Raw genomic sequence first — 12,308 nt, 5'->3', positions numbered from 1 at the left:
GCAGACGTGCGGGTCAAGTCTGGTTTTGGGAAATGACGGGTTAAGGCGCATCGATACGTATCATACCTCTGAAGGTATGGCCGTGGACTTTATCGATGAATAGGATACAGGCAGCAGGCGAGAGCGATGGGGGAGCGCGGCGGGGGACGGGGACGGGACTTCGCCCCGTCCCCATTCCCGTCCCCCGCCCCGTCCCCGCCGCGCTCCCCCGGCGGTGGCCAGTGCTGCCGCCCACCGGTGGCCGTGCCAGCCCCCCTCCGCGGGGAAGGGCCGGGCCAGGAGGAGGAGGGCGGGCGGTGGGAGGGCACCCCGCGGCTCCTCATATAGCCCTGCCCGGTGGCGAGCGGTGCAGAAGCGGCTGCTTCGCTGGGGCCCGCGGCATTGTCATCAACATCATCATCATGACTTCGGCGGCGCTGGAGATTTTGGGGCTGGGGTTGGGCATCCTGGGGTGGGTGGGAGTGATCCTGGCTTGCGGGTTGCCCATGTGGCAAGTGTCGGCTTTCATCGAAGCGAACATCGTGGTGGCGCAGACCATCTGGGAAGGGCTGTGGATGAACTGCGTGGTGCAGAGCACGGGGCAGATGCAGTGCAAGGTGTACGACTCCATCCTGGCACTGCCGCCCGAGGTGCAGGCGGGTCGGGCGCTGACCGTCCTCGTGGCGTTGCTGGGGCTGGTGGCCCTGATGGTGACCGTGGTGGGCGCCCAGTGCACCAACTGCATCCGACCCGGCAAGGTGAAGTCCCGCATCGTGATCGCCGGCGGGGCCATCTACATCCTCTGCGGGGTCCTGGTCCTCGTCCCGCTCTGCTGGTTCGCCAACATCGTCATCAGGGACTTCTACGACCCCACGGTGCCAACCTCCAAGAAGCGGGAGATGGGGGCCGCGCTCTACATCGGCTGGGCAGCCACGGCCCTGCTGCTCTTCGGGGGCTGCCTCATCTGCTGCTGCTCCTGCTCCCAGCGCGACGAGACCTCCTTCCCGGTCAAGTACTCCGCGCCGCGGCGACCCACCTCTAACGGCGAGTACGACAAGAAGAACTACGTCTGAGCGGGGCGGCCCCGCTCCCCGCCCGGCGGGGACGCGGGCGGGCGGCTGCAGCGCTGCCCTGCCTTGAGTCTGCCCTCGACGGCCCGCCCCCGCCAAGCGGCAGCCCCAGGCAGGGCAGCGCCCGGCTCCCCGGGGCCGTCCGCTCCGCGCCGCCGGCGTCCGGCACCCACCCGGCACAGCCCCGCCGGGCGGCGGCTCCCCGGCCGGGGCACCGAGGAGCCCGGGCGAGCCGCCCCCGCCGGCTCCCCCGCAGCCCCCGGCCCGCCGCCGGCGGAGCTGCCGGCGCTTTGCCGCCGGGCCTGCACTGTCGCCGAGGAGGAGCTGCCCTTCGTCCTTGTCTCTCCTGAAAACCTGCATCTGGCTCTTCCAGCTGGGACTTTCACTGGTTGGGGGCTTTTTTTGTTCTTCTATTTGGGCAACTAAACTAGGGGTTCTCTCTAAAGCATGACACTAACCTTGGGCCTTCTGCCCGCAGGCAGTTAACTCTTTGGAGAAGGGTATTTGATTTTCTTCGGTTGTTTCAGTCCCTCAGAGAAGTGCGTTGCTCTGTGTATCTTTGAGACCTTCGAAAGAGATTTCGGGTAGTTGCTGTCGTTTAGTGGAGTACAAGCCAGACTGTACTAGGTTGCCCCTTAAGGTTCTTCATCCCTTCTCCTTCATCAGCTCCTGTTCTGTTTTTACTTGAATATGAACTCATTGCCAGAATTCCTGGAGGACTAGATTCAGAGACCCAGGAGACCTTTGCGTGTCCTGGCTCCAGCGGGGCATCCCCTGCATCCTCTCATCTGCACTACGGGGACCAGGAACAGACAAACTGCCGCAGGTGTCGGTGGCTGGGGTACGGACGGCTCTCGTGGCCTCCCCGCTTGCTGCCAGTTTTGAATTGGGTGTTCTGTCGGACCTGCACTTGGTTGGCTCCCCACCAAAATTTTAACACGTGCTTTCCTTCGTGTACCAAATCAGGCAAAGAAATTGCTAGAATTTCACCAAATATCTTGGCTGAGACTTTATGCAGGCTAATTGGGAGATGTGAAGTCATGGCTCTCGCAGCTCCTCCGTATTGCCCTGGTGACACTCTGCAGACTGGAAGGAAGATGCTCTGGGCAACATAACTCTCATTTTCTGAGCTCAACACCTGCTAAACTTTGCCACAGCCTGGAATATCAGCATACACCTCTCCATTTCACGCTGCAGAGACAAACTGTACAGAAAGGGTTAGGGGGTGGTGCGTTATGCTTCCATGCAAATTGTACTTTTAAATCAAGACAGAATTCTGCTACAGACTGTGGCAGCGTCTGTATCGCCATAAGGAGATTTCTGCCAACTATTAGCGAGGGAGCTTGCTGTGCGTGTTCCTCAGTGCAGCTCCGCGACCTCATGGGTGCCGCCGAGCCGGGCAGCGGCACTGCACACAGCGCACCCAGGCAGCAGCTGCTCCGGCACCGAGACTCATGGACTGCGCGTAACCACGGGCTTGGGGCAGATTTACACTGACTGCGTTCCTGCTTCGCTTAGCAAATTTGCAACCCCAGCGGTATCAATAGTACACAGACCCGAATGAGAGACTAAGCCTTGTGCCTGCCAACACTGCTGTTGAACACTGAGCACACGATTTACCCTTTTAAAAATAACTGCTTTCCTTTATAAGCATGCAGGGTCTGAACCCATCAGCCAATACAAAAGCAGAGCAATACCTCTAGAACTAGTTCTGTTCTATAAAGAGGTGCAGTTCTTACACCATCTGCATTTAAATAAAGGTATAATATTGTTGTCATGATGTGAGATGTAGTTTTGGTACAAGAATGAAATATTCTGTATTTCATCATTGCAACTTTTTTTTAAACAGTGTAACCTTGTAAACTGTAAATGTATTTAAATGCATATATTTTGCAAGAAATCTACCAAAGCTGGCTTGTTACGTGGTTCGGTGCCTTTATTTGTTTCATGATTATTTTTATTTTAAATGATAACGTCCAACTGTCTTTGTCACCCAGCGCACAGACACGCTACGCCCTCACTCAGCCCTCTTGTGCCTAGCAAGCGAGTCAGCAGGTATTAGCCCAAATCCTGGCCCTTGCTCTCTTTTGTCTCAAATTAAAGAACGGAGAACAACCCCCCCGGCAGAGGTGCCTGTGCGTGTCTCGGCTGCAGAGCCTTCAGGAGCGCAGCAGGATCTGGGTTCTGACCAAAAAATGAAATCTTTCTGGGCAGTCCATCGCTAGCGTTTAAAATCAAATCAAAACCAGTGTCTTGGGGCGAGGGAGGGAAACCCACGCCTTAGAAGGGAATATTTTTTCACAAGCCACACTCCTTGGTAGGTAGCTCTGTGTGGCGGCAGGGCTGGGTCCACTCGATACCCGAAATCTGAAACAATTCCACAAGGAGACCTCTTGGAAGAAGCCAGCGCTAAACGTGTATGTTCTGTTAAACACAGCATCATCCTACCCCAGCCAGAACTCGCTGCCGGTGTAACAAGCTTTTGCAGAGGTCGGCGGGGCAGCGCCCAGCAATACTAGAAGGAAGTGGGGCCCATTTTAAAAAATATTTTTATATTTAATCTCATCCTTCAGTATACTTACTTATTGCTGTGCTTCGTAAAATAACCCAGAGACCACTGTTACTGACATCACTGGCTTCAGGGTAAAAGTCTTAAATTGGTTTTTGCTCTGTTTTGTTCTCCAAGAGCAGAGACCTAGTCCTGAACGTTAAGACTTGGAAGTGCTCGGGATCAGGCTTGAACCTCATCCCAATGAACGGAGAAATCTATAGCACTTGTTTACTGTTTTTATTTTGTATTTATGATTTCACATAAAAATAAAACCATCTAAACCCACCCCTGAACAGGGCTGCTGTTTTCTGTGAAGGGCACTGGGTAGCTTGGGCCGGGCAGGCGGGGGGTGACATCGGTGCCCAAAGGGCAGCCGGGTCCCCCCGGGGAGGAGGGACGGGCCCGTGCCCGCAGCAGCATCTGGGCGCTGCGCTGGAGCCCAGACAAAAGAGCAAGCAGCCGCAGTCGGTCTTGTGATGCGAGCACATTAGGAAGCGGACTGTGAGCCCCAACTATTTTGAGAACAGCTCTAAGCATGAAGCTCTTTAAGCTTCCCATTCCTACACGTTGAAGCTAAAAGGAAGAAAAATCTCACCACAGCTTGGATCAGCCCCAACCTGACCTGATACCCTAATCCTTTCTGCCCCTCGGGTTTTGTAAAAAGTGCATTCAAGCTGGGGGGAAAACATTTTCACAGTTGCATGAGAACAGAACCTGTGAAAAAATGGCTGTTAATGAAAGTGCAGAGGCTAATTGCTAGTGGGGACATTCGCCTGAGGTACATGACTGCCAGGGAGGTCTTTCAATATTTTGCAGATTTTTTTTTTTTTTTTTGCAAGATTTTCTGAACAAACTATTGCTTTAAAAATGAAGAAAAAACATCTTCAAAGACTTCATTTTCCAGCATTCTTGCCAGCTGGGTTGAGATTAACAAAAGCTCCTTGCCACCCTCCCATTGCTATGCACATGCTGAGCTGGAAAAAGGGTGTCTGCCGGCTTGGCCTTTGTCCTGCTAAACGAACCATTTCAGAGTTATGAATTTGAAAGTAACCTGCAGTTCATACCCTGCAAATCTGGTTAGATCCTGTCTGTGCACAGAAGGGAAATGCACCAGGCAGAGGGGAAAGGAAGCTCAATCAGTCACGTTTGCTGCAGGATGTTTAAGGAAATATTTCCTTTTCCTGCACAAAGATGTTTGTTGGGCATCTGCTCTTTGGAACAGACTGAAACATTTTACTATTGGAGCAAGAAACCAGTGTAACTCCAGATTTTTATTTATAAATCTATTCCCTGATCAAATATCATGCAAGGAATTTGTTCTTTTTCCTCAGCCATCTTTCAAACCACAAATGCAGGTAAACAGTCTCTTAAACCTACTTTCTTCAAACCCAGACCGGTCCACACATCCGTAATGCTGAATGAGAATCCTGCCTCTCACAAGCCAGATGCCACATAAAAGTGCCGTGTTCGTGCATATATGCAGCAATCCACCCATGCAATATTCACCATCAGATGACACCCACAATGCAGCCTACTTTTGTTCTGTATACTAAAGAAGAAAATAATTAAGTACACGTGTTTGAGCATTTGCTGTTGTAAGTTTGCATGGTAAAACACAGCAAACATTTCTGCTGGATTAGGTTCCTTGGGAGATAGCAGGTGAATTCCCTTTTCGGGTCAAATATTGCATTTGTTTTACCCATAGACTGATTGCAATAAGATAAATCATTCCAAAAGCAGAGCCTCAAGGGGGCCTCATATTTATATATTGGAAGTAACTGCGTTCTATCGTTCTTATTTTGATCAGACCTTTGTGCGTGTCTGTGTGTGTGACTGCTCCAGCCCAGCCCCTGCCGATTCCCTGCAGGAACGGGCTGTCTGTCACTAAAACCCCATCTTCTTCCTACCACAACCTTCAGTTACAAGAAAAGGACAATTTCAACCACTGCGTCACTGATAAAACCTCCCATGGCAACAGCGAAGGCTTTACAGTTGCTTGGCTACACAAGCCTTGCTTCACCTTTTCTTTTTCTTAAACACAGATTGAGACGTTCTGCCATGAATCAACTTAACAGTGTCCTTTGTCTGTGGCATTTGGGGATTTTGTGTACAACGCTGAGCTTCCCCCTCCTTCCAAAGCTCACCCTGCAGCTTCAACCCAAAATCTGGCAAGGAAAGGTGGCGAGTAGTGGGAGTTAGTGGGGAAGCACATGTGTTATGTCGAGGGCATGTGCCCAGGGCTCGTGCCATTCTCCTCCCCATGCTGGCCTCCAGCTGTGCCCCGGCCACTCCTGCCTTGCCCCGAGGTACAGCGGTGCTGCACCAAAACCGGCACCTACTGCTTGGGTTGGGGGTCACCCCAAGGGACTGGGGACGCAGGAGGTGTGCCAAGCCTGTCCCATAGAAATGGCAAAGCAATTGCCACAGCCGATCAGACAGGTTATCATCTTGATTACTTCAATGCACAGCCACAAACGTCCCCTCTGCCCCGTATTCATACATGCGCACCCAGGCAGATTCACGTAGTCCTTTACAAGCTTGTAAAATAAATGCGGTACTGAACATCCACATTTTGCCAGACACCTCAACTGGGTAGATCCTACAGTCACTCACACCAGTGCCACTTAAATAAGCTCAGGATAATGGGGGAGTACATCACACAAGCTTTACCACTTCTAATGTGAAAATACTCGTCAGTAAGAGCCTGGTTTAAAAGTTCTCTAGAAAAACCAGTATATCGATGATCTTGCATGCTAAGCAGCCTGAATATAATTAACCGATGCATTTACAGAGCTACTGGCTTTAACTTTTTGTTTTGAGAGCAATGGGATCATACAACATGGGGAACTGTACGTACAGCACTGATATTCTTAAATCAAAAGAAGAGTGAGCCTTGAAACAACGATCTAGTTGGTTTGGTTTCAGTCTACAAAAGGAAGAAAAACAAACACACCTCACTCCATGACCAACAGAGTTGTCAAAAAGGCACAGCAATCTCATGATGTTAATACAGGGAAGGAAATGAAGAGAAGACCTCCAACACCCCGGACAGAACAGTACAAAAGGACTTTGACCAACTAGAAAACCAAGCAGAAAATAAAATAAGCTGCATCTTGTACCGTGAGCCTCCTCAGAGTACCTTGAATGGCAGAAGCCATTCCCATTGACTAACGCCCCAGCAGCAGCTGGCGGAGCTCTCACAGCAGGTAGGAGATGTTCCTGAAGCCCTGAGGTGTGAGTCACACAGGTTCCTATTTCTTTTGGAAAAAATATACTGAGTTTAGGCAGGCTGAGTGCCTCGGTGCTATCACGTACGGCAATAGCCGTGGATCCACTCCTTCCTACCCCCCAGCCCCAAGTCCAGGGAGGTTCCCTTCTGGTGGGTCCTCCAGGCTGCACCAGCCAGACTGAGCGTGCTCTGGTCTACACAAACGTAACAGATGAGATTCGTCTGTTCATGTTTATTTACAGTGGAGAACAAACATAAATGTTTAAAATAGCTGATTTTTACAGGCAAACAACAGATAACCCTCTCAAAAGTGACTCTGATGCAATGAGCAAGAGCTGTGAACTCTGTGCCAGCTGTAAAATCGCTGTGCGTCGCTCATCACTGGCTAAGTCCCTCAAGGAGGTAAGCTACGCGTCTGCAAATTGTAGGTTTTGGCATCTTATAGCAGCAGCTGAGCCAGCTGGGGGATTTTTTTTTTAGATGAGCAGAAGATTTTCGTGGGTTAAACAAATGCACCAAAAGCCAGGAGATGCACAAAAACAAGTCCCACAATGACAGTTTTAATCTGGCAGCAAAAATAGTTTGCAGTGTTAAATGTGTTTTGGATTCCAGCTGCTTACGTTCCTGAAGTTTCAGCCAACCAGGTTAGCTGACAGGTCCGAGACATTCATCGCGACCGCACACCAGGTGCTACGTCAATTAATCTGACTATACGTGGGTACCCACGGGCTCTGGTCCCACTCTCAGACACACCGTGCCCCGCATCGATTCCCCTCTGTTACACAACTCATTAGCATTAACGGTGCTTGTAATCAGAGCACTCCCACAGAAGGTTAAACCGTAACAGAATTTAGGCTCAGGCCTAAATCCTGAGATCACTCAGGAAAGAAAAATAGGCAATCCTTGACAAGAGCATATGTGAAGCCTCAAAATGGTAGGATTCAGTTTCAATACAGCTTCACATATTTGAAGGATCGGGGCAAAAAACAATAATCACAAATCTTATCAGCTCTAACAAGTGCCTAGCACGGCAGAATTCTTGCTCTATGTATATTTTTAGGTTACTCTTCCAGTTATAACGTTCTGTCCTTACTGTATATCTTTTGTTAGAATTAGGATATCTGCTGCAGCAGCCTGGATAACCTTTAACCTGAGCTACAAAACCTTTAACAGTTTCCAATTATAACAGCAATCTTTCATTCTATAATACAAATAAACCCAAGTGTTATCTCAACACAGAAGACTCACATGAATACCCAATGACTGCAGAATGATTTCACCATTTTTTTTCTCTATAATTTCCTGCTATTATTTCGTTGGAGGTGACTGCCAAGATCCAAGCAACATAATACATTTCACTGTTTACATCTACTTTATTTTTGTTATACTGTTGACATTTAAAAGTGTTGACATGCAAGACTGAAGTTTTAAAAATTTAACATCTACTCTGAGTCCCATTATGTTCTTGGACTCCCAAATTATTTTTCAACTCTCCCATTTTCTCCTTATCCAGTTGAGAATGCCTATGTGCCCCACTACCCGCCAATTTTAGAAAATTCTTAACTCCCACAGCTTTATGTGCAGCATGTGCCATGGAAGAGGAAGAGTAGTTTCTACCTGTTCAAAAAGGTATAAGACACATTAATAAGCATAGCTTTTCAGAACTACGGAAAGAGTTTCCCTATAAATGTAATCTTAGTCTACTGTAACAATGTGGATTGAGCACCCTTTTAGAGAAAGAGTTAGTTCCACCGAGTGGTATAGCAAGAAACTAAACAAAGACACTGTTAAAACAGTTGGTCTGCAGCAATACCTTGTGGGAAAATCCAGTATCTAATATCATACTGAGAGTGTAGGGGTAAAATGCTGTCGTTTGGATAATATGGAAGAGACCTCTTGTCTGCTTGGGGTTATTAATGACCACAGCTACTCAAGACATCCATATCACCATTACAGCGTCCCTCCTAAAAGAGAAGCTATTATCCATGGCATCCCGCCCAGATTCCTCCAGAGCTGATTACATTCTTTATAACCTGCACCTTCAGTTGAGTACAGCAAGCTTGACTTCATACCTGGATGGCTGCATGGGCTCATTTCACGCTCTGAAGCACTTACTGCTCTCTGTCCTAAAGGCTGATCAGCAGTGGTGGGAGGAACAATCCCTTTGACTCCTGCCTCTAACAAGATTGTAGATTTTACTTGCTGTCTGCAAAATGCATTCATAGCCTTGAAGCAATGGCACTCTGGTAGACTGCAATGCTGGTCTTGATCTCCACTGGTGGGCAGAAAACAAGTCCCCAGGAAAGGCAGGGTGGGAGAGGGCAGTAAACTGTAAGACAATGTTTTTTCCCCTTAATAGTGTTACTGAAGTCTGAGCCACGTCGCAATATGGAACTGAGAATTTCGGTTTTAGTATCTGTTGCTACACAGGCATTTGTATTATGAGGAATAAGGACAACGGCAATCCTTCTCCTGAACCAAAATGTCTTAGACCTATCCTGACCCGATATTGCATTTTGTCCCTCCTCTAAGGAAAGAATGGAGATGGGCACATCAGACACACGTGCAGACCAGGCACCTCAACAACCCTGGAAAAATCTAGAACCACAAGAATGAACAAGGCTGCAGAGAAGGCTCCAGACAGAACCGAAGCACAATCATCTCAGAAAAGACATAACAGCAAGCCAAGCACACAAAGGATGAAACACAGTGGAATGGGTATTTTAGAGATCAGTCATGGATCAGCCGCATGGCTCCGTCCCCTCCCTTGCACTGGCACACGTGGTGTGAGGAGTGGACTGGTCAAGGAGACCGAGCTAGCTGAGAACAAACCCAGCAGAAAAATAAGCCCTGGTTTTCTTTGTCTAGCTACCATCTCACTGCTCACCCAGGGACACGGGCAGGCAGGACGCAGGAGCATTTAAACTGCTGTGAAACCTCACTCTTTGACCTTGCAAGTGAGTGTGAATCAAACAGAAAGGTCTTAACTCTTAACAGATGAATAAAAAGAAAGAGGAAGGACACAACGAAAGTGCTTTATAATGAGCAAAGGTGGGATAAGATACCACCTCGCTGTAGGCACCAAACTGAGTGAAACCTCCCCCTGAGGTGTCAGCGCAAGTACAGACATTGTGCACTGACAAAGGGTCAACAGAAACGAGAGTCTGGAAATGGAAATGAACATATCCAGGGCAGAAGCAAAAACTAAGGAGCTCATGCAACTTAAAATGCAGGACTAAGATTAATCTGTTTCAGAAAACCTAAAATTCCCCAAGGTGAAGGTAAAATAGGAAGGTGGGTTTTTTTAACAAATAGACTAGAAAATAGCATACATAACACCTGTATAGGTGAGGGGGTGCACGTCCTGGACAACTAGAGGTCTCTAAGACTGATCTTGGCAACATACAAGTTTTTTTTGTTCTAAAAACAAGAGGATAGAATTAATATGCATGATTGGACACTGGATAAAAACCAGCCCAAGTTACCAAATATAGATTGCATCCAATGCAACGTGATACTGCTCACCTAATAACTAATTGATCTGCCATGGTAACGTCCTTTTGGGTCTCCCTGTCCGTTCGAGTCAGAGGCACTCCCTCTAACACCCACCCTGGTAAAGGAAGAAGGTGAGACAAGGAGGAAATAAAAACAGTTTCAGGCTTAATGAAATAGAAGACCACAAAAATGTGCTGAATAACAAAAAAATGAGGGGTCATCACATTTTTTTCTTAAGGGCTGTAATCAGGGAGGAGGAGGAGGAGTAGCGATTCTTAAGGAGTTTCTGCCAAGTCAATGCAGAACTCTTGGAGCCACGTACAGTATTGCTATCTTTGAAAGGTTGAGACAAGATACCCTTTCTAAAAAGGGGACATTTATTGGTTATTTAGAGATAGTGGAACAGCTGAGTAAGCATGTACATATGTACGTGGAGACTACTCAGAATGAGACACTGGCCAAGAACACAAACAATATCTACGTTTACTGGCAAAAAGTCTCCATGACGGAGCACAGAGTTGGGAGTTTAGTAGAGAATACAAGAAAAAAAAAAAAAAGACAAGTTATGGAGACAAACAATGCTGGCACCAGCTTCTAACCATCCCAAAGAGAAACATCTCTTCCAAACAGGTCTTGCTGGCTCCTATCTTCTGTTCGTGCAGAGATGAAGATTTTCAGAGTGGGTAGATGGCCCCTGTGCAGCTGTGCTACATTTCACCCCCTCTTTCGTTGCAGAGACAGTTTAGTGGGACAAACCCGGTATCCTATTCCCTTTCCTTCCTTATTCACAGCAGAACCTTTCACTTAGCATTTCTAATAGCACCATGTAGTGCTGCCGTTTCAGGAAATGCCTGGCTGTATTCACTGCTAAATCAAGCAGGAGTCGTGCTGGCAATTCAAGGAACACCTCATCAGAGGGAAGAAAGCAATTGCTGCTGAGCTATTGTTTTCCATTTCATTTCACACACTCAAAAGAGCTCTGGTGACCACCCAGTGGGTGCCCTCAAACACAGATTCCAAGACACCTTCCTGCGCTAGAAAGGCAAACCGGATTTACTGCTCACCCTCTATTGTTACTCAGTCTCTCTTTTCCTGTTAGTTCTTTATTTTCTATTTTTGTACTTCACCCTGTCATTTTCAGTCCTTTTCAGGTTGCCTTCTCAGTTTTGTAGGCAACAGTTGGAAAGCTTCCCTCGGGCAGAGCGTGCCATGCTCAGAGTTTGCTGAGGGGATATTCTACAAGGGGAGCCAGCAAGACTGAGTCGGAATTCAGTAGCTTTAGCAAGGAAAAAGTCTCATGTAGAGGATATGTTCGTTAAGTTATTGTTCTAACTACTCCGACCTCAACACTGATATCAGCTAATCTATTTACATGGCCACACTGCAAGCGGAACCAGCTGAAACAACAATACTCTTCCCCTTCTTCATGTTCATGAAGCAGCACACACTGGATTTGCAAAACAGGTAGTGTAAACCAACACCCGGGTGTGAGCAAGTGCTGCTTTGTGGGCGCGAACAAACTACAGCCAAATAACAGGATGAAGAAACCTAAACACATGAGGGAGATCAGACCAAAGGAAGAATGGGAGGCAGTTTAGCTTCATGTTAGAGACAGGTAACACATCGGTAGAAGAACCTCACAAGGAGAGAGAACAGGCAGGCAGGGAGGAAAACTGCAGGATGGTTTGGCTTTTCTCTTCCTCAGAGTGTTTTAGGGGGTTAGTATTTCCCTCCCTAGAACAGACACATCTGGGAAATTCCACTGGTGCTTTACAATATGTGCATACAGGTCTTTAAATGCTTGTGCTTAGTTTTTCAGAATGTAACTTTTACACATTCCAGAAACGGTGCTGCTCTGATAGCGTACACTCACCGAGCGCCATTCCCCTAAGGGGTAATGGATTTTGCTGACAACAAGTATAAATAAAGAACTACCTACTGGATTGTATTTTTAAAAGCAAAACATCTTTTCAGCCATAAAGAT

At 47.8% G+C, this 12,308-nt stretch overlaps 1 protein-coding gene across 1 annotated transcript; it reads left to right on the top strand.

Moving 5' to 3' along the window:
* Nucleotides 1–381: 381 nt before the first annotated feature.
* CLDN5 (claudin 5) lies at nucleotides 382–2,970 on the top strand. Its single transcript, XM_054220037.1, has one exon. The coding sequence runs from the start codon at nucleotides 402–404 to the stop codon at nucleotides 1,050–1,052; it is 651 nt and encodes a 216-aa protein (XP_054076012.1). The 5' UTR covers nucleotides 382–401; the 3' UTR covers nucleotides 1,053–2,970.
* Nucleotides 2,971–12,308: the final 9,338 nt, after the last annotated feature.

This window comes from Rissa tridactyla, chromosome 13 (genome assembly GCF_028500815.1).
Source record: "Rissa tridactyla isolate bRisTri1 chromosome 13, bRisTri1.patW.cur.20221130, whole genome shotgun sequence".
Classification (NCBI taxonomy): domain Eukaryota; kingdom Metazoa; phylum Chordata; class Aves; order Charadriiformes; family Laridae; genus Rissa; species Rissa tridactyla.
The sequence above is the reverse complement of the archived record's forward strand: the minus strand, read 5'-3'. Positions and strand labels throughout refer to the sequence as shown.